A 22,588-nucleotide genomic window follows, 5' to 3' on the forward strand; every position below is an offset into this window, starting at 1 on the left:
GACTCTGAATAGTCAAGGATTACTCTGAGGAATGAACCAACGAATGGCTATCGGCTATTTTGTTTAGCTGAAATAGGTGCAATGTTCTTTCTGTCTGCAAAAAACAGGTCCTGTGTATTAATATATGTAGCTTCCAGTACATGAAAATGTGCCACAGAGTGAGCCCAACTAATGATTTTAAATTGCTTATCAGCAAATTTTTAGCACGCTGAGGATTGTTTAGGAAATGTTGTCCAATCGAGGAATCACATCTAATATTCAACACTGTTTTGTGTTTTGCAAGCACGGGCTGGTTGGGTACGGTTTGAACTTTGCCCATTGCAAACATGGAAGGGACATGCTGTTTGATACTATCCGTCAGTGTTTGGGACATACGGGAGACGTACCTGGCATCACCCTGACACTGAAATTCTGATGCCTCGTTGCTCTTTTGTGTGATAGGCAGAATGCCTTTTGATTTAACAGCAGCAACCTGTTAGTGGCAAATACCACTCCTGTTGCTACTGTACAGTAGCAGCATGAAACAGTTATCTTCACCTGTTGCTCAAAGTTTTGAGATGCCATGCGAGTTAGACTGGGACTTTTTAGGGCTGTCAGCGACGGCCTTAGGCCCGGTCATGGGTTTACGCAATTATATATGGCGAAGTTATCTGATCAGGGTAGTCATCCTGCAGGACGTCTTTGATGCAACCCTATTTCAGCATCAAGCTTGCATGGTGAACAAATGGCTTGGGTCCTATTTATAAGGTTGCTGACGAGGCCAATCTTACAGTGTGTCGAACTGTAAGAATCTCAATGAATAACTTGGCCAGTGAAGGTAGACTTCCTGTAGACCGTGGTTGATTTCTGGCAGATTTCTCAACAAGTATATCAAGGATGACTGCTCCATTTCAAAGGTGAATTGAGCACAGGATGGAGCCCATTAAGACATGCAAGGAAATTATTGCATGCTGCTACAGGTTTAAATATGGCAAATGTATCATCCACATATCGAAAACATGCAAAGTGTAAGAGATTAGATGTAGTAAAGTATCTAAGTCTGCCAAAATTTACGCTGACTATTAATTTAAGATTATCAGTCGGGCTTACAGTGTGGCGCACTGGATGCTACATATTAACACACAGGGAGACAGAACGACCATGTACACACATTGCACCTGTTTCAGCTAAACAAAATAAGTGATAGCCATTCACTGGTTCATACCTCAGGGTAATGCCTCCATCAATCAGAATCAAGCTACCCAGTTAAATTTCCAAACAATGCTTGGCAGCAGACTGTCCGTCATGATTTGCTGGTGCATTCTCCATGGCAAGCCTCGACCAGAGTGAATTTGCCAACCAATCGGCACTCTCTTCTCATCCAGTATGTTTCCCCTGACATCGGTATTCTTGCGATTGTCCTGATGTGGGCAAGATAAAAGGTTTCAACAAAATGTCCTTTTTCAGCAATAGTTCTGGGCTACCAAACTTCGAATATTTTGAAAATTTTGAAAAACGTATGTTGGGATTAGTTAACAATAGTACTTTACAAGACTTGAGGACATTTTGCAGAAACGCCGTGATTTTATATATTTTATTTTTGATCCTCTTTGCAGTTCCGCACTCCACACCGCATTATCCTGTCTGGCTCACCGATGCAGAATAACCTAAAGGAGCTGTGGTCCTTATTTGACTTTGTTTTTCCAGGAAAGCTGGGAACGTTGCAAGTCTTTATGGAACAGTTTTCTGTCCCTATCACAATGGGAGGCTATCAAAACGCCTCACCTGTTCAGGTATGAGACAGGGAAAACCATGCTTTCTGTACAAAATAATGAATCAAGTGAACAGGACGAGTTCAGTGATGTTGCAACCTCTTTTGCTTTAGAGCAGTGGTTAGCACTGTTGCTTCACAGCTCCAGGGTCGCAGGTTCGATTCCCAGCTTAGGCCACTGTCTGTGCGGAGTCTGCGCGTTCTCCCCGTGTCTACGTGGGTTTCCTCCGGGTGCTCCGGTTTCCTCCCACAAGTCCCGAAAGACTGCTATTAGGTGAATTGGACATTCTGAATTCTCCCTCTGTGTACCCGAACAGGCGCCAGAATGTGGCAACTGGGGGATTTTCACAGTAACTTCATTGCAGGGTTAATGTAGGCCTACTTGTGACAATAATAAAGATTATTATTATTTCCATCATTCACACTTTTTAATTTTTACAATATTAATGGAAAGAGGAAGGTCATAGAATTGGACAAATACCCACAAAAGAGAAAGTTGAGCCTTGAAAAAGAAACGGGAAAAGATAGAAACAAAGGTTAAAAATACCGCTATCGAATTGGAAATAAGAGGAGAGATGGCAAGAATGGGAAATAGATTTCCTTTACTACCCCATAGCAATGTGGTGGTTCATGGCCCCTAAAGAGTCTTCTTTCTGAAATACTGACTGTACATGTTTCCTTTCCATTGCAGAACATGTTTAAATGCTGTTCAGAATCTGCAGCTTTTTCTTTTAATCGCGGCAGTATTTTAATTAATTTACCTCCACTGATGTTGTATTTTTTTTTGGTGTCGTGTTATTATATTAGATTTTGTTTGAGTAACGGAAGTCTTGTTCATGTTGAAGCGCCTGTGTTAATTGAGTAGGTGTTTCAGTCGTGTATTTTAATTTCTGCCCTTTTCGTACAACTGATCCGTTACTTTGCCATATGTTCTCTAAACTAAAAGCAGCCTTCAGCTTGTGTGATGATCTTTCCTCTTCCTTAAGCCTGCTTATGTCGTGGCGAGAAGGCACTAATCGTTTTGTATTGTGTGGCATGGTGCTGGCCTCCTGCAGAGTTCTTTTTGATCTTGAGACCACTCAGATTAGTGGTAAATGGCATTTGGGCTGATATAGGATTAGACACAAAGATAACGCACCGTGATGAAAGGGCCATTTCCCTCAGGGTAAGACTTGCACAGCTAATAAAACTTCCATTTCGTGTCCTCCTGAGAGCTCTGAACTGTATTGTTGAGTCTAAGCCATTACACATAGAACCAAACATTAGTATAACGGAGCACTGGTATCATTAAGAATTGAACATAAAAGCCACATTTGTCACCAGAAGAATCAGTACTGCTGGAAGATTATTATAGTTAATAGTAACTTTGCAGTATTAATTACCTGACCTGCATTATTTTTCGATTTAATTTGGCTAAATAAACATAGAAAAGACCGGATTGATGCGAGATTTGTTACTGTTACTGTGCCCAATAAAATGTCTTCGTAATGTGTCTTAATGAATTTACTTGTATGTCATTTCTAAGGACTCAGTTAAGTGGCGGGTTAGCGTTCCTCAAAGCACATTTTTGCTTTTAACTATCCCTTTGTCAATGTGTCCCCGCTGGTTTATTATTATTGCGACCTACATGTGTACCCTCCTAAAAGTTGTTCTAAAATGTTCTCAGGTGCAAACTGCCTACAAGTGTGCTTGCGTTTTACGGGACACCATAAATCCGTATCTGCTGCGACGAATAAAAGCAGACGTAAAAATGAATCTGGCGTTGCCGGACAAGAATGAACAGGTGAGTAAAACACGAGGGGGGGGGTGCGGTTTAATGGCTGAAAGCAAATTTCCTTCCGTACAATCCCTGCTTCAGTTACCCAAGTGTTGTCATATTGTCGCATAACAAGGCCACGTTACATTCCTACCCCACGGCATTGCCCTACCCCATTGCCTGGAAAAGGAAATCTCCTGCTCTTAGCAGGGGGTGCCGACCAATTATTGTGCCAGTTATTGCATTGGTTCAGATTATTTGACAACACCGCACAGAGAATGCACCTGGGATCTTGCTGATATGCTCAGGCTCTCTGCCCACAATTTATGTATGCAATTACCCACTGAGTTATTGAGATTTCAGAATTAATAAGTTGATTATTTTTTGCATCACTTTTGGGGAGAGCGGGGTATAGTATTAATTGCTGCACCATCTTAATTTTAAAGTGAACAGCTAATCCAATTTGAAGGAGCTTGCTGTTGAGATCGGAGCAAGAGTCCCAGATGATGGCTGGTTTGCTTAAAGAACAGCTGAACAAAATATTTGGGAGGAATGACCTCCAGAGCTTCATTGGGTCCTTCTCTCCCTGAGCTTGGTGTGACAGTAGCTACATTAAATATTTAAATGCCATCATAAAGCACAGCAGGGGAAATGAATGCAAAATAACAAAAGATTTCAGTCCTACTACAAAAAATAAGAGCACTCCACATCTGCGAGCACAGATGCTGACTGTGCTTTTAAAATTGTGCTCTGTGAATTTTTAATTACCTGGATAAGTTATAGTTGAATTAAAGAGGAAGTGCATTGTTTTTAATTTTATCCCAATAACTTTAATGACCCTTTTTTGTAATTGCAAATTATTCTTTAATTAGGAGCCTATCGTGTCATTCAGTATCAAACACACCGCACATGCAAATAACAAATGGTAAGATTAGTGTGGTCTTAATTTTTTTTTAATGTGATTTTTAAGAATTGGTAGTATTATATCTCAGCAAAGTTGTTTGTTACAAAGAGCAACTAGTGATTAGCATAAAAGCAGAAGCTAAAGACCGAACTAATCACAAAGTGGAGTGATCATCAATAATGCACAACACTTCATTCAGTAATGCTGTTGCATTATATTGTGGATGTAACATTCATCATCACTTCATAAAAAGATATAAATACCTCCCTAAAGTGCGTCGTGCATTCCTGTTCGGCCGATAATTCCGGGACCTAGACTAGCAATCCAGGGATCGCAAGTTCAAATCCCACCCAAGAAATTTCAGAATATAAATTCAAATCTTCGAAATAATTTCAAAAAGCTGGTTTGAGTAAAAAGTGTGGGGTTGTGGTTAAAAACCCAGCAGGCACATTTATTGTCCTTCAGGCAACTTGATCGACCCTTAATTCATCTCTTAAGCGGCCTAGCAGGCCACTCAGTCGTATCACCACCTTCTCTGGGCAACGAGGGACAGGCAATAAATGGTGGCCTCGTCAGGGATGCTCATTTCCCAAGAATAAAATAAAGTAGTTGTGGGGAAGGGGCGGGAAGAGAGTTGAGAATATTATCAGCTACAACAGGAATTTTGCCTTGTGGTTGTTGATGCCCTTTGAAACCATCAACAGAATGCATTATATTGAGAATCCCCAAACCTTGCTGCAGAATGTTTAACATCGGATGACAGTGCAGCACGTTCTCTCTTTAGCTCCTCTTCTACAGAGACAGAGGAAGGCTCCACCTTTTTAAGTCAATTTTGACATCAAGTCAGCCTGAGCCCTGAGAGAGCTTGGGGCAGAGCTGGAACATTAATATTTCAAAGAATGAATGGGAGGACATCTGCTCTGCTTCACATTGTGAACTGCAGTTTGCTAAAGTTGAAACTCCACCAGATTTGCTCTGTGGGTAAAAGTCTGTGATCCCACAAGACTGGTGGCAGGTGTGTGGAAAATATAAACTGAGTAAAGAAGCCTCACACGTCTTAGCATTGGAGGGTAATTCACCAGGCCATTACAAAGCATTGCTCTTAGTTATTTTGCAGTGGATCGGCAGAATTTTCAGGTCTACAGGTTAATATCCTTTTGATATCCATGGATTGGCTTTTAGATCTCGCTTGCAACATGCACTGATTCTTGTGTGCTGCCTTGGGCTATCTTAATCATGGAGGGTGGTTGTACACCACAGTTGAGCCAAGAACATTTCCTTGGCGTTTGGATCCCACTCCTTCCCATTCTTGCCTTTTCCCCATCAGTTCGAACCTTTCACAGGGACTATTGTACCTGTGTGGTTAATGTATTCTGGATTTATGGGAGGATTGGTGACCCAGTGGAAATGTAGGAGATTTCAGGAATTTTCTCCATGCATTGTTCTTGGGTTTTCCTTCTGCTATCTGGTTAGTTCTTCATCGAAAAGGATACTTAGGATAGGGCGCCACGGTGGCACACTGGTTAACACTGCTGCCTCACAGCACCAGGGCGGGGGTGTGGACCTGGGTAGGGTGCCTTTTCAGTGAGTTGGTGCAGACTTGATGGACAAAATGGCCTCCTGCAAAGAAAGAACAAAGAACAGTACAGCACAGGAACAGGCCCTTCGGCCCTCCAAGCTTGTGCTGATCCTGATGCCTGTCTAAACTAAAACCTTCTGAACTTCCAGGATCCGTATCCCTCTATTTCCATCCTATTTGTGTATTTGTCAAGATGCCTCTTAAACGCCGCTATCGTATCTGCTTCCATCACCTCCCCGGCAGTGCATTCCAGGCACTACCAACCTCTGTGTGGAAAAAACCTGCCTCGCACATCTCCTCTAAACTTTCCCCCTCGCACTTTAAACCTATGTCCCTTAGTAATTGACTTTTCCACCCTGGAAAAAGCATCTGACTATTCACTCTGTCCATGTCACTCATAATTTTGTAAACCTCTTTCAGGTGGCCTTTCAACCTCCTTTGTTGCAGTGAAAACAATCTGAGTTTTTCCAACCTCTCCTCATAGCTAATACCCTCCAGGCCAGGCAACATCCTCTTCTGTACCCTTTCCAAAGCATCCACATCGTTATAATAATTTTTATTATTGTCACAAGTAGGCTTACATTAACACTGCAATGAAGTTACTGCGAATATCCCCTAGTCGCCACATTCCGGCGCCTGTTCGGGTACACTGAGGGAGATTTCAGAATGTCCAATTCACCTAACAAGCATGTCTTTCGGGACTTGTGGGAGGAAGCTGGAGCACCCGGAGGAAACCTACACAGACACGGGGAGAACGTGCAGACTCCACACAGACAGTGACCGAAGCCAGGAATCGAACCCGGGTCTCTTGCGCTGTGAAGCAACAGTGCTAACCACTGTGCTACCCCGCCGCCTGGTAGTGTGGTGACCAAAATTGTATGTAATATCCCAAATGTGGCCTAACTAAGGTTCTGTACACTGCAGCATGACTTGCTGATTTTTATACTCAATTGCCCAACTGGTGAAGGCAAGCATGCCGTATGCCTTCTTGACTACTTTATCTACGTGAGTTGTCACTTTCAGTGATCTGTGGACCTGTACGTCCAAATCTCTCTGTCAATATTCTTAAGGTTTCTGCCACTTACTGTATAATTCCCACCTGTATTAGACCTTCCAAAATGCATTACCCCACATTTGTCCAGATTAAACTCCATCTGCCAATTCTCCGCCCAAGTCTCCAACTGTATCATAGATTACATAGATTACATAGAACATACAGTGCAGAAGGAGGCCATTCGGCCCATCGAGTCTGCACCGACCCACATTAATCCCTCACTTCCACCCTATCCCCGCAACCCAATAACCCCTCCCAACCCTTATGGACACTACGGGCAATTTTTTTTTAGCATGGCCAATCCACCTAACCTGCACGTCTTTGGACTGTGGGAGGAAACCGGAGCACCCGGAGGAAACCCACGCAGACACGGGGAGAACGTGCAGACTCCGCACAGACAGTGACCCAGCGGGGAATCGAACCTGGGACCCTGGCGCTGTGAAGCCACAGTGCTATCCACTTGTGCTACCGTGCTGCCCAGGTTTCTGCTGTGTTCTCTGACAATCCTCTTCACTATCCGTATGCGCTGTAGGAATTGTAAGGTTCAAAACATTCACATGTCTGTGATTTGGAATTAGGATTACAGCTACCACCCCTAAATTGGAATCATGTCTCTATTGCCTGCCATTCACAATTTAACGTTCGCATTTTATTCATGCCGAACCCAAAAAATTTAAAAATAAAGGTATGACAATTTTTTTAAAAACCATTGCTGGTACGCTGTCTGCTTCTTATGCTTGAGGGGTGGATGAGACCACAAAGCAAAAAGAGAAACATCTAGGAAACATTAGGGTGGCACAGCGGTTAGCACTGCTGCCTCACCGCCAGGGACACTGGTTCAATTCCAGCTTCAGGTGACTGTGTGGAGTTTGCACGTTCTCCCCATGTCTACATGTGTTTCCTCCCACAGTCCAAAGATGTGCAGGTTAGGTGGATTGGGGTTGCAGGGATGGGTCGGGGGAATGGGTGTCGGTCGGTTGCTCTTTCGGAGGGTAGGTGTAGACTCAATGTGCCGGGATTCTACAGATTTACTGCAAACCTCAACCAAAATCCACATCTTGTGTTATGTTGGTGACATACTGATCTGAATTAGTTGAGTTGGTTGAACAGAGTCAAAGCGGCATTCCGATTGCTGAATGTGACCTGGATGGTTTAGCATTAAGCTGTCTGATCAGCAGGGTTTTTCGGGTTAATTTGAAAGGCGCCAGTCATATGGATTATTTTTGTTGAGCATACAGGAGCTTTGGGTGTTGCACTTGAATCTGTGTTTGTGTTGCTTGTCCTCTGACTGATCTTGAGTCTGTCAATTTACTGCAATTGTTAATATTCTGTACAATTTTGAACTGAGCAGCATATTTCCTGCCTGCTCTTTATTTATTGAATTAAGAAACCAAAGTAACCCTTTAGTCACGGAGCCTTTTGTACGAAAACCCCAAGTTGCCGGATTTTCCTCATGCAAAGAAAACTGACTCTGAAACTTTTATTGTAGGTCCTGTTTTGTCGCTTAACAGAAGAACAACGTGAAGTCTACCAAACCTTCATAGATTCCAAGGAAGTCTATCAAATTCTCAACAGAGAAATGCAGGTCTGGCACTGCTGCTTTCTACATTCAATAAGGAAGCTTGCTCCGACTTCAGGGCGGGGAAGGGGTTAGGAATAGTGAGCTCCCCCTTTTGTCTACTGCAGAAACAATGACAGGCTCTTCTTTAACTTTGATATGAATCCGTGAGTGCTTACAGAGGATACCAAATGGAGCTTCAAGTGTTTGATAAATAATTAAGGAACTCCATTCAGTGGTGTGACGTAGAAGATGCTTATTATCAGTACTGGACACATGTGCCGTCCAAACACACCACACGCACAATCCAATGTTGTGTACCGAGGCCTCCTGCACACAAGTTATTATGTCGTGCGTAGTAGACATGTTAATATTTGGATAGCGTTTGGAACACAGTCAAGACATTGATTAGACTCTCTTCTGCTTTTTTTTTCCTCCCTTCATTTCCCCCACACACCTAAATATAGGTGTTCTCTGGCCTGATAGCTCTCCGAAAGATCTGCAATCACCCCGACCTCTTTTCTGGTGGCCCCAAGATCCTGAAGGGGGTACCCGAGGAGCAGCTGACTGAAGAAGAGCACTTTGGGTATTGGAAGCGGTCTGGGAAGATGATCGTCGTCGATGCCTTGCTGAAACTCTGGCACAAACAAGGACACCGCGTGCTGCTTTTCTCTCAATCCCGACAGGTTAGCACGTTCAACAGATACGCCAAGATTTTTTCACAATTGTACAAAGTGGAACAAACTCGATTATTAACTCCTCGTCACAGCCAAACACAAACAAAGATTTCAGGCGTTTGTTACACTTGTTGTTTTGGTTCTATTTTAACTCTCTACGGTTTCCCACTACTTCTGATTGAAGTTAATCCTTTCTCCCCCCCACTTTTTGGTTCTGGGTTGTTCAAACTGTACCTTTTTATACATTCTTCAAAATAACACATATTCACATTATATATGTCAGGATTTAAATATTTTAAATAGTAGCCAAAGACCTAGCACACATCGCAGTGTAAGAATTTGACAGATTGCCAGGTAATGTTGCTTAAAATGTGTTTTGCCACCTTTTCAGCTGTGATTTTTAACAGATCAATATTCAGATTCTTGTCCTTTCATTTGGGTTTAGAACAAAGGCAGGTTTGAAACTAAAGACCATCTTGTTGAATATTTACATTTCTGTGTCCCTACAATGCACTGTTGGATCTGTATCCCTGTTACAAATAATAGATTTGTTAGGTGGATTGGCCATGCTAAATTGCCCTTGGTGTCCAAAAAGGTTAAGTGGGGTTACTGGGTTAAGGGGATAGGGTGGAGGTGTGGGCTTGGATAGGGTGCTCTTTCCAAGGGCCGGTGCAGACTCGATGGGCCGAATGGCCTCCTTGTATTCTGCTCTACAATATAGATGGCAAACTTAGAGCAGATACTGTATGAAAAGTGTATGCGATGTTAATTTCTAATTGGTTTTCAGGAGATGGCTATATATTATTGCATTAAGATCTACCTCCACAAACCAGATAAACGTGCATTTTTCTCCCCATTATTTACTAGATGTTGGACATCTTGGAGGTGTTTGTACGAAATCTCGGTTATACTTATTTTAAAATGGACGGAACAACTACCGTTGGTTCCAGACAGACGCTTATTTCTCGGTTCAATGAGGTAATAATGTATTTTAAAAAGACTGTTCATCCTCTTCTGTGCTGCATCAATGAATTTTTTTTTTGTTAGTACATGCCAAGCCTGCCTGCCTTTCTGATGAAGAAATATGCCATTTGTTTGAAAGGGCAAACAATTTTTTTAAATACAAAAATCTGTTCTTGCATTGTAGAATTCCTCCATATTTGTCTTCCTCCTTACCACTAGAGTTGGCGGTTTGGGAATTAACTTGACGGGAGCAAACCGAGTTATTATCTACGACCCTGACTGGAACCCGAGCACTGACATACAGGTGGGACCCTTTTCACTTTGTGTCAATGCAAACAGCATTGAATCATTGCACTGCTTTCATCTCTCGTCTGTACCCCGCATAATGCCACATCAAGAAATGCACGTGCACTTAGAGCAGTTATTTAGCAATTATGTATATTCGTAAATGCAAACTGCGTGCGTTACATTGAGGGCGACTAAAATCTGCAATCTGTACATTTTATTACCTCATATACCCTGGTGGCAATGCTGCTTTAAGCTGTTCTGGTCAGGACAGAGAATGTGATAGATTTCATGCCTGAGAAAGAACTGTACATATTGAAATAATCTGCATTGCTTTGAAATGCCTGACCCAATGCTGACACTAAACAGCTCACTTTGCACCGTTGTTAAGGGTATTCCGAAATAAAGTGTTGCCCACAATTGCGGCTGATTCACATGTGGTTGGGAGTATGCAGTATAGTTGTTCAGCTGTCAGCAATTAGAGCGAGTATAAAGCTTGTAGAAAACTTAATTAAAAACTGCTGGAATTCTAGCAATATGACTGCTTTGTGCAGGTGGGGCTGTAACAAATTTTTACTAAACTATAATGTGACTAAACCTTTGCCCTACTTGTAGAATGTTTCCCTGCAATAAAGGCTCATCGTTTCAGCAATAAAAAAATGTATGACTTGGAACTGTAGCAGTTTAAAGAAATGAATTGTGCTTGCACTTTCCACGTTTGACATTTGATTCTGAAGTGCTGTGCTCAGCGGCGGTGAAACTGGTGGATTATAATCACTAAATGCTCATTCTTTTAGGCCAGGGAGCGTGCCTGGAGGATAGGACAAACAAAGCAAGTTACTGTTTACAGGTTGCTGACAGCCGGATCGATTGAAGAAAAAATCTACCACAGGTCTGCCCAAAACTGGGAATGGCTTTGTGACTTGTCCTGTCTTATTAAACTTTGTAAACTGTCAGTTGCTTTTTGCCGACATTGTACATTAGCCCAGGATCCACTTTTGTTTTATTGTCAATGCTTTAGCAAGCAGGAACATTTTAATTTCACACTGGGTGACCACTAAGATGTTGACTCTCAATTCCCCCGCCACTCCGAGTACTCTTAAGTTAAAAGTACAATTGTATTTTTCTGCATTTGTCCATGTAGAGATGTGAAAGTGAAACACAGATAGAGAAACACGAATACAAGTGACATGAGATAATGCTGGAAATGTTCAGCAAATAAATCGGTTCCAAAAGAGAAGAGCGGTCTAATGTTTCAGCAGGGATCCCTACAATAAATTAAGAGATGCTACAGCCTGGGGATTGAACCTCTTCACCTTTAAGAAACCCTCTATTGGGTTACCGGAATACCTGAGTCCAGCTTCAGAAGAACAGCCCTGATTAAGACAGTGTTAGTGTCTCATATCTAACATCGGCCATGCTTCCAAAGCATTTCTGAGCGACGTTAACAATTGTAACTGAATTAGGAGTGGTTTTGAACTCTAGGTCCATGTTCACTAGTGACTAAATTAAGTCTGGTTTAACACTTCTAATTGATCACCATTAATAACAACAGGAAGTAGAAATATTACTTTGCTAGTCTCGGCTTGAATTAAACCCACGCCCCAGAGATAGGAGGGCAATGTCTTTACCCACTGTTCCTTCATTAATAAGAAGTCTTGCAACACCAGGTTAAAGTCCAGTAAGTTTGTTTCGAATCACTAGCTTTCGGAGCGCAACTCCTTCATCAGGTGAGCTGCGCTCCGAAAGCTAGTGATTCAAAACAAACCTGTTGGACTTTAACCTGGTGTAAGACTTCTTACTGTGCCCACCCCAGTCCAACGCCTGGCATCTCCACATCATTCCTTCACTAAAGTTTTGATTGGGGATCCCATTTGAAACATTAACCTGCCTTTCTCTCTCAGGTGCCAGCTGTGCATGCCCAGTATTTCAGGTTTCCTGCAACCAACCTTCATTATTTGAATGAAATCAATTAGAAATGGACCGTGGAGTAAGATCTGCTGATGGTGCTATTCCAGTCATTTGTTTTTGAATAGTCCACTATTAACAAGTTTGTCCTATTTACATGACGCTTCTTAGTAGGGGTGCGAGCTCTCTCACTGCACAATGACATAAATGAACCCTGCTGGAGCACCCTCCCCCCAAACACACACAATTTGAAGCATTATGTTTACACAGGAGACCATCTTTTTTTAAATTTAGAATATCCAATTCATTTTATCCAATTAAGGGCCAATTTAGCGTGGCCAATCCACCTACCCTGCACATCTTTGGGTTGTGGGGGCGAAACCCACACAAACTGGGAGAATGTGCAAACTCCACACGGGCAGTGACTCAGGGCCGGGAACGAGCTCGGGTCCTCGGCGCCCTGAGGCAGTGGTGCTAACCACTGCGGCACCATGCTGCCCATGGGAGACCATATTAAATTGATGGTGGACGACATCTTTCTGTGAGCACCATGGGAAAATTGAGGCTTCCTGCGTGTAACTGTTTAGTAATATTCTACACATTTAACCATTTTTGTCTAATAATATATTAACATTGGGAGATGAAACGGTTTTGAAATGTAATAAATTTACAATTGGGTAAGGTTCATGGGTTGTGGAAAGGTTATGTGATTACATTTAAAATGCATGTTTTGGAACTATACGGTTCCGAAGGTAACTAAGGAGGCATGTGATTTTAATTCTTTTTATTGCTAAATTAATTAGAGGACGTTGTAAATCTTTTCATATGTGCTTTCTTTAAATGAATTATGTAATTTTCACTTCATTACAGGCAAATTTTCAAGCAGTTCCTGACTAATCGAATATTGAAAGACCCAAAGCAGAGACGTTTTTTCAAATCTAATGATCTTAGTGAGCTTTTCACGTTAAGCAGTCCAGATGGCTCTCAGGGAACAGAAACAAGTGCAATTTTTGCAGGTATTATCCCGTTTAAAGTTAACGAACAGAGTCCAATGCATTATGAAGTTGAGTATCGGGATTTTAATTCAGCACACTTGCTGCCCCGCATCTTATTCCTTTAGCAGAGAATGTGCTTGATAATCCGCATACGCAGTTAAATAAAGAATGAAAGACTTTGCATTTAAATAGTGCCCTTCATAATCTCAGTATGTCCCAAAGCACTTAACCAAAGTAATAGCATGTCCAATCTACCTGACCTGCACATCTTTAGCTCAGTGGGCTAGGCAGCTAGTTTGTGATGCAGAACAAGGCCAGCAGCGGGGGTTCAATTCCCGTACCAACTGAGAATTCTGAATTCTCCCTCCGTGTACCCGAACAGGTGCCAGAATGTGGCGACTAGGGGCTTTTCACAGTAACTTCATTGCAGTGTTAATGTAAGCCTACTTGTGACAATAAAGATTATTTATTTATTTATCTTTGAACTGTGGGAAGAAACTGGAGCACCCGGAGGAAACCCACGCAGACACGGGGAGAAAGTGAAAACTCCACACAGTCACCCGAGGTGGAAATCGAACCTGGGTTCCTGGCGCTGCGAGGCAGCAGTGCTAGCCACTGCGCCACCATGCCACGCTATCTGATAACTAAGGGAACAGGTTGACCCCAGCAGCCAGATTAGGGTGACCGTAATTGTTAGCGGGATTATCGTAGGTTTGCTCAGGAAAAAACAAGCTTGTAATTAAATTGTGCACTCCGAATGTCCGAAATCATTCTCCAGCAAATGATTAATGATAAAATGTAATCACATAGGCGTGTACTAGTGCAAATCTCAAGTATTGTAATTAATATTTTATTTGATAAGCTCTTCATTAATTGTGGTGCATATGCCTGTTCTCGGTTAGGCACAGGTTCAGATGTTCACATGCCCACCGCTCACAGAAAGAAAACTGGGAAAATCTCTGCTTCTCTACAGAAAAGAAATGTCTCCCCATCAGACCAGGATGCCAGCAAGCATGTCAGATTGCCACCTCATTTGCCACTCCAGTGCTACTCAGCGAAAAAACAGTCAGGAAGATTTTCCATCAACCCACAGAGTGAAGTGAAAGAGAGCAATGTTTTTGGCAGTGATGAAACTCAGGTAAAACACGAAGGAACCGAGGCTGACCTTCCACCAAGTTCAGACACAAAATATTACGGTTTGGATATTAACTCTGGCAGTGATCGGCCTGCCGATTCTGTGCATAAGGAAGCTGACAGCAATTCTCATAAAGCAGAATTTAAAGCCTCAATGGACTCTATCAATAAAGCTGGAGTCTCTGAACACGACCACAGACGAGGACAAACTATACTGGATGAGGACAGCAAACACTGTCCTCTGAACTCCGAAACGTCACAAAATACAGCTGGCACTGCCTTGGTCCAAACTGGCAAGAGTGGCAGACTTCATCACAAACACCAGTCTAAAACGAAACATCAAACCGCCGAGGGTGAGCAGGGTGATTCTCGTTCAGTCCCCAGGCAGAGCGACAAGCGCAAGCACAGAAAACACAAGCGCAGCAAAGATGCATATTTTGAAGGCGAGCGCATTCCCCACTTGGTAAAGAGGCAGAAAATGAAAAAGGGGGGCTGTGAGGAAGAACAAAAGGAGAAGGAAGTCTGCAGGCAGAGTGACGATTATGTGTTGGAAAAGCTCTTCAAAAAATCTGGTAACCCTGCTCACGCATTTACGTGCATGTCTTTGTGTTTCGACTGTAAGATGATTTTTGGTGTTACAATTTCAACAAATCCCAGTCTGATGGTACGATTTCCATTCCATTGTGTCAGATATTCCAAATAGCTTTGGTATGCACACGGTTAAATATGTAAATAGGCTCCTTAGCACTGTGGTCAAACTTTACAAACGATTGGGTGAGAGAGCAAATTATTAGTGCATTAATATGGCTCCGGTGTTGGATCATTTCTATCATCATTATTTCTTTCAATCTAACTTTTAATTTCTTGCATTAAAAGTTGGTAGTAATACCCGGCTAAAGAAGTCCAGCTTAATTCACAACATGAATGCAGTAATGTCGGTAGCCGTTGTGGAAGTGACACTATTGATTGGGTTCTATTTTCTGATTCATTCAGGAATCCACAGTGTGATGAAACACGATGTTATTATGGAGTCATCCAACCCTGATTATGTATTAGTCGAAGCAGAAGCTAACCGAGTTGCTCAGGACGCTTTGAAAGCACTGAAGGCCTCAAGACAGCGTTGTCTGGGTTCCTCTGGTGCGTCATCGAGAATCGGCGGCAGTCAGCTGTCAGGAACATCAGCTGGCATAAAGTACGATATTAGCGGGAGCAGTATTTTTTCACGCAGGAAGTTTATTTAATATTTGCTTCAGTTCAACTTGTTTTTTTATTTTAAAAATAAGTGTTGGCAGGAGGTTGTGTCACTGGCAAGTCCAGCATTTATTGCCTACCCTTTTATTACCCCATGAAGGTGATGGTGGATCTTCCTGAAAGTACTTTGATACAACTCAGTGACTGCTTTAGACCACTTCAAAAGGCAATTTAAGGAATTAACAATGTTTGTGTGGAACAGGAGTCACATGCAGACTCACCTGCCTGGCACTATTACGCCACCTGGTCAAGAAAAAGCATATTTGAAAAGTCCGTATTCCTCCAGAAAAAAGCTGAGTTTTCTGAGGTCAGACCATCTCAGAGCAACTGTTGGGTCTGTTTGATGTCACCTGGTGAAATAGATCACCGTTAAAACCATCCAATGAATTCATACAAATATAGTTTTGTAACAAAGAGCGTTGAGAGTTGGATTACAAACTGGTTGAGTTCTGCTTATATTTATGCGGCATCTGACCTCTGTTACCAATTTCCTTCTTACACGTTAAATACATATTCAAGATCTTACACCATTTTCTCATGAGGGCATTTTCTCTTGTCCTAGGCCCCGATTCGGTCAGAAGAAAAACCCACTGCTTCCAACGAGCAGTCCTTCTTCCAAATGCACTCCAGAAAAATGCAAGGTACAATTGACATGATTTTGAATAATTGCTCAAACAATATAGAACAATAGAATGCTTGCACGTTATGACCGGGCGGTTAATTGATTCAGGTAACGTGAAACTCAGGTAATTTAAAACAGTCAGTTTAAACAGTGATCATTGTCCCACTCTGCAATTGATGGTTGTTGTTAGGACGTGAGTAATTCATGTTAGAGAACTTGTATAAAAGATACTTGAACCTACCTTAGTTCGACATGTCTGCTGACATGGAGCTTATCATTTGAGGAGCAGTTGAGGACTCTGGGTCTGTACTCAGAGTTTAGAAGGACGCGGGGGGATGTTGTTGAAACTTACAGCATAATGAGAGGCCTGGATAGACGTGGGGAGGAGTTTCCACAAGTAGGAAAAACTAGAGTCCGAGGGCACAGCCTCAGACTGAAGGGACGATCCTTTAAAACTGAGATGAGGAGGAATTTCTTCAGGCAGAGGGTGGTGAATCAGTGGAACTCTTTGCCGCAAAAGACCGTGGAGGCCAAGTCACTGAGTGTCTTTAAGACAGAGATAGATAGGTTGTTGATTAATAAGGGGATCAGGGGTTATGGGGAGAAGGCAGGAGAATGGGGATGAGAAAAATATCAGCCATGATTGAATGGCGGAGCAGACTCGATGGGCCGAATGGCTTAATTGTGCTCCTATGGTCCTATGTGTGCAAATTAGTAGCTTGAAGTAACCAGAATGCCATCTCCAAGCAGTTTTGGTCCAAATTTAAATTCTGATTTAGTTATTAGAAGCAGGATATTTATTTAAAGTGACCACATTATGTTTTGCTGTGTTATACAGCGAAGTAATATTTCCACTGCGCTAAATGTTGGACAGCTGGACGTTTCTGATACATTTACCATGCTGAAGGCCTTGTAATAAGAGTAATGTGAGCTGTACCTATTGTACATTTACTACTACAGACGGGATATTTTGCAGCTAACTTTTGAATAAAACCTTGCAGAGAGTCACAGGCACCTGTCTCGATAGCTGCTGAAAGGGTTGAGGAAGATGTCACTTGTTGCTGTTTTCTTAACTTGTACATTTTGCACTACCCAATACCTTTAATGATCAATAGGACCGTGAATCGTTTGCACAAGATCCACTATTTTGATGTGCTTTTTCCACCCAGGATGCTGCTGTCGTCGAAAAGGACACGGTTGCCAGATCTCATTTCAGCGGTGTTGCAACAGAGGAGGAGGCGAGTCGCCTGCTCCCGTCCTCCTCCTCGCTGCTGGCCAAAATGCGGGCGAGGAATCACTTGACTTTGTTCCAAAGGCTTGAAATTGACGAGAGCTCCGAGCCTGCCGCGGCGCCCCCTCCCGTTCCAACCGAGCACGACGAACTGTTGGTGGAAATGCGGAACTTCGTTGCGTTCCAGGCCAGCAGCGACGGGCAAGCCACGACCACCGAGTTATTGCGCGAGTTTCAGTCCAAGTTGTCGACTGCGCAGACAGTTATTTTCCGAGAACTTCTCCGGAACTTGTGCACATTCCACAGAAACACGTCTGGGGACGGAATTTGGAAACTGAAACCGGAATTTCGGTGAACATTCCTGCCGCTGCTGCTAATTATGTCAGCAGTGTGACTGAGCACTGGGTTTAATTGCTGCTATGTGGTGTAATAATTTAAACGGTCGAATTATCCATGACAACAGAAATGTAACTTGAAGATATAGAACTGATTTCCATTTGCCCCCGTGCTAGTCTAAGGGTTCTTTAATTAGCATCACCCAATTAATAACTAATAATTTGTAAATAATTCAGTTGTAAATAGTAATTAAGAACTAGGTTCATATAAACATCCTAAATAAACCATTTTATATGAAATGAAAATCGCTTATTGTCACAAGTAGGCTTCAAATGAAGTTACTGTAAAAAGCCCCTAGTCGCCACATTCCGGCGCCTGTCCGGGGAGGCTGGTACGGGAATTGAACCGTGCTGCTAGTCTGCCTTGGTCTGCTTTCAAAGCCAGCAATTTAGCCATGTGCTAAACCAACCCCAAATGACATTTTGTTGAAAATGTCTTTTCACTATATTAGCACACTGTTGCTTCACAGCGCCAGGGTCCCAGGTTCGATTCCCGGCTTGGGTCACTATCTGTGCGGTGTTTGCACGTTCTCCCTGTGTCTGCGTGCATTTCCTCCGGGTGCTCCGGTTTCCTCCCACAAGTCTCGAAAGACGTGCTGTTAGGTAATTTGGACATTCTGAATTCTCCCTCTGTGTACCCGAACAGGCGCCAGAGTGTGGCGACTGGGGGATTTTCACAGTAACTTCATTGCAGTGTTAATGTGAACTTACTTGTGACAATAAAGATTTATTATTATTAATTGGTTTTTGGCTAATGGGTGAATGCCATTAGAACATGTGCTCAAATTACAAACTTTAACATGGGCACTGGGCCTTCCAGTAAAAATAACACTCGTTTACATGCTTTAGAAATATCCAATTTCAGGCAATAAGATTCAATGCGATGCCAATAGGCATCTGCCTCTGCTTCACATAAGTCGCATTTGCTAAATGTGCTTTCAATTTTTTTTTCCCCCAGAGTTCATGAAGACAGACAGGGTATGAAAATGTCATGCCCCCAATGTTAGTCTATTCTGAGTTCCCAGCATGGGGGGAAATAGGAAGAACTTGAATTTGTGTAGCACCATATCATATCCTCAGGACTTTTGACAGCGCTTTACAACCAGTCAATTCATTTCAGAAGTGCAGTCACTCAAGTAGACAAATGCAGTCGCCAAGCTAAGCATAAAGAGTCCACCAACATCATGTGAATCATTTGTTTTTTGATGGTGTTGACGAGCACATTGGGAGAACTTCCAGCACTTCTCTGAACGGTGGTTTCGGGTCTTTTGCGCCAATCTAAGTGGCAGAGCACATGTGTTAATACCTTTGATCGTACAGCACTTCCTCAGTAGTACCCTGGAGCCTTGAATCACAATCTGCAGATTCAGGCAAAAGCATCAGAAACTGAGCCAGCCAGCTCAGAGTATACTGTCCTTCGTTTGTTCAATGTTTATTCAAAATGCAAAATCTGGTTTACATTTTGAATAAAAGCTGACATTAAATGTCCATTGCATTCAGTTTCCTCCGACTGGTGTCATTTATTTTTCCCTTTTTGAACACGTTCAATAACATTTGTCTTTATAAATTGCTGTTTCAATGTTGAACAGAACTTAACACTCCACTTATTAAATCAGGATTTGAACAAGTGTTTAGCTCCATATATTTATTGACAACAATGAAACCTCATCCTATACTTGTGATTCAGAACTCCAGTCTCAGGTACTTTACGAATTTAGTTCTTCCTCCCTGCTAGGGATAACTTAAAGATGAAGCCTGGAAACAATTAACAGGCAGTTTGTGCAGCATATTGAGGATTAGACACTGTTCGTCAAAATTTTCATTGTAGATTTAAATTCCTCTTGCAGTGTAAGATATTGTACAGATAACTTAACCTTCTGTTCCGTACAGAGAATCCATGATTTGTTTTTGTATTACTTAACTTTAAAATGAAAAGTTAGATAGCATAAATCATGATCTACTCCAAAAGCATGAATATGTTAAATGCCTGTGGACCTACCTTGGAGAGAGGGAGGGGGGTGAAATTTCTCCTGTCAGTAATTTTGGTGAAAAAGTAGAATCCAAAATGAAATCTCCCGTTTTGCAATTGCAGAACTTTTTCATATAAACATTTTAGCAGGAAGGGTTTTCCTCCGGTTTCCTCCCAACTGCGCATTGTCGCACTCAATGAACTTTGACCGCAGCTCCAAATGCTGTTCATTGCTGTATAAAAAGTACAATAATCGCTGCCCAATTTCCACAAGATTTACTGAAATTGCAGAAAGTTTTGGGCAAAACAAATCAATACTTTCTGTACGAATTTCTGTTGTGCATTTCTGACAGTTTTGTGCCCAATTACAGAATGCACTCTAATCGAAGAAGAGGTTGTAATTCGATCACTGTTCATAATGAATATGTTGGATGCTTAATTGTGATGTATTTTTGAGACTCATATATTCCCTGAATATATTCTTTCACCTCATCGCTTGTCACTTCAAATCCTTCGTTATCACTCTGTCTTGCTCCTTTTTGTTCGATTCCAAAAGGACCCCAATGTGCCTGTTTGCTTTAAATTAGAAAGCTTGTAACAAGTAGAGTAACCAAGACAATGATTTTTGCTGCTTTCTGTATTAGAGGTGCTGTGGCGGTGCTCTCTAAATGAAAATAATTTCCTGACATAATAGGTAAGCTGCACTGGCAGCAGATCACAGGCAAATCAGAAAGCTGATCCCTTAAATGTGTCGCAGTAGGTGCTAATGTGGTCAAATGTCAATGAAAAGATTGTTTTCCCGCACATTGCAAACAAAATACAGGAATAAAAATCTTATCTCTTTTTGGCAAGGGGAGTTTCACATGACAACACCAACCTTCAAAGGTTTGTGTGGAAATAATTCCAATTGCTTGAGTTGATAATAAAAGCCTTTACAGAGTTAACATGTTGGATGGTGTGCCTTAATGTTGAAAATAAATGCAGGTGCTTTATGGGGTGGGGGCATGGGTGATGATGGAAGAGGGACATATAGAAATAGATAAGGAAATGGCTATTGAACTATGGAAGCTGAGGCTTGACCAAACATTCCCGTACCAGCCTCCCCGAACAGGCGCCGGAATGTGGCGACTAGGGACTTTTCACAGTAACTTCATTTGAAGCCTACTTGTGACAATAAGCGGTTTTCATTTTTCATTTCATTTGGTTGAAAAGACGGATTTGGAGGTGGCCACAAAGGAGTCTGATTCAGCAAATGCTAAGCAGTTTAATTTGGTTTTAACAATATGGTTTATTATCCTGTAGTGCCATCAGGAAATCCTAAGAATGCAACATCAGAACCTATTTTTAAACGTAGTCTCTGAGAGGGTCAGAATTTCACCTCCTCGCTTCTGCAAGTGAAATTTCATAACATCGCTGCGCTCCTTAATATGTGAGTTGAACTAAGTTTCATTTTAAAAATAATCTTTATTAGTATCACAAGTAGTCTGAAGTTAACACGGCAATGAAGTTACTGTGAAAATCCCCTAGTCGCCACACTCCGGCGCCTGTTCGGGAACATTAAGGGAGAATTCAGAATGTCCAATTTACCTAACAAGCACATCTTTCAGGACTTGTGGGAGGAAACTGGAGCACCCGGAGGAAACCCACTCAAACACGGAGAACGTGCAGACTCCTCACAGACAGTGACCCAAGCTGGGAATCGAACCCGGGTCCCTGGTGCTGTGAAGCAACAGTGCTAACCACTGTGCTACCGTGATGCCCAGTATTGGATATAATTACTTTTGTACTTGATATATGTTTAAAATATTGTCATATTGCTTTCGAAACTTATTTAATAATTACAATTAACATTACAGGACAGCATCAGTTAATGGCTTAAATATTGAAAAGTGCAGCAGGTGGCTGAATAACGATTAATTGTGTGATTACTTACACAAAACTTGTAACAAATAGAAATGGAACTATTTTTGAGTGAAATTAACCTTTTAAAATCCCTCCTGCCTTTGCCACCTTTGCCCTCCTGTACAGTTTAATCAATAGGGTGTGGCTCTGATAAATGTTGGAGCCTCATGTCAGCTGGAAGATGCCCACTTAAAAAGATTTTTTGCTGATTAGATTAACTGCTAATTATCCTCAAACGGTGGACATTAAAGTGATTGTTGAATGAAACCATTTGGAGCATGGAGTTTTCTTTTCAAGAATGCTACGGAAATCGGGAATAAACAGATTTTTTTATAAAATGAATTTAGAGTACCCAATTCATTTTTTCCAATTAAGGGGCAATTTAGTGTGGCCAATCCACCTCCCCTGCACACCTTTTTGTGTTGTGGAGGCGAAACCCACGCAAACACGGGGCAATGTGCAAACTCCACACAGACAGTGACCCAGAGCTGGGATCGAACCTAGACCTCGCCGCCGTGGGGAATAAACAATTTGTTGTTGTATAATACCTTCAACGTAGAAAATGAATGAATCCACTTTAAGGAGGTGGGAGTGCAGTGAGTAAATGGTAAACTGGGTAGGCAAGGAGGGGAAACAATAAACTGTGGGCAGGGTT

At 42.1% G+C, this 22,588-nt stretch overlaps 1 protein-coding gene across 3 annotated transcripts in view; it reads left to right on the forward strand.

Moving 5' to 3' along the window:
* LOC140406373 (DNA excision repair protein ERCC-6-like) overlaps window positions 1–22,200 on the forward strand; it is a 54,480-nt gene extending 32,280 nt beyond the window's left edge. For all 3 annotated transcript variants that reach the window (XM_072494461.1, XM_072494463.1, XM_072494462.1), the window contains 12 exons: window positions 1,596–1,772; window positions 3,417–3,533; window positions 8,533–8,628; window positions 9,069–9,287; window positions 10,146–10,256; window positions 10,426–10,545; window positions 11,324–11,418; window positions 13,305–13,450; window positions 14,332–15,135; window positions 15,557–15,755; window positions 16,377–16,455; window positions 17,606–22,200. In XM_072494461.1, the coding sequence (XP_072350562.1) occupies window positions 1,596–1,772; window positions 3,417–3,533; window positions 8,533–8,628; window positions 9,069–9,287; window positions 10,146–10,256; window positions 10,426–10,545; window positions 11,324–11,418; window positions 13,305–13,450; window positions 14,332–15,135; window positions 15,557–15,755; window positions 16,377–16,455; window positions 17,606–18,022 (2,580 nt within the window). In that variant the 3' untranslated portion in view covers window positions 18,023–22,200. The remainder of the gene's footprint in view (window positions 1–1,595; window positions 1,773–3,416; window positions 3,534–8,532; window positions 8,629–9,068; window positions 9,288–10,145; window positions 10,257–10,425; window positions 10,546–11,323; window positions 11,419–13,304; window positions 13,451–14,331; window positions 15,136–15,556; window positions 15,756–16,376; window positions 16,456–17,605) is intronic.
* Window positions 22,201–22,588: the final 388 nt, after the last annotated feature.

Source organism: Scyliorhinus torazame, unplaced genomic scaffold, assembly GCF_047496885.1.
Source record: "Scyliorhinus torazame isolate Kashiwa2021f unplaced genomic scaffold, sScyTor2.1 scaffold_513, whole genome shotgun sequence".
Classification (NCBI taxonomy): Eukaryota; Metazoa; Chordata; class Chondrichthyes; order Carcharhiniformes; family Scyliorhinidae; genus Scyliorhinus; species Scyliorhinus torazame.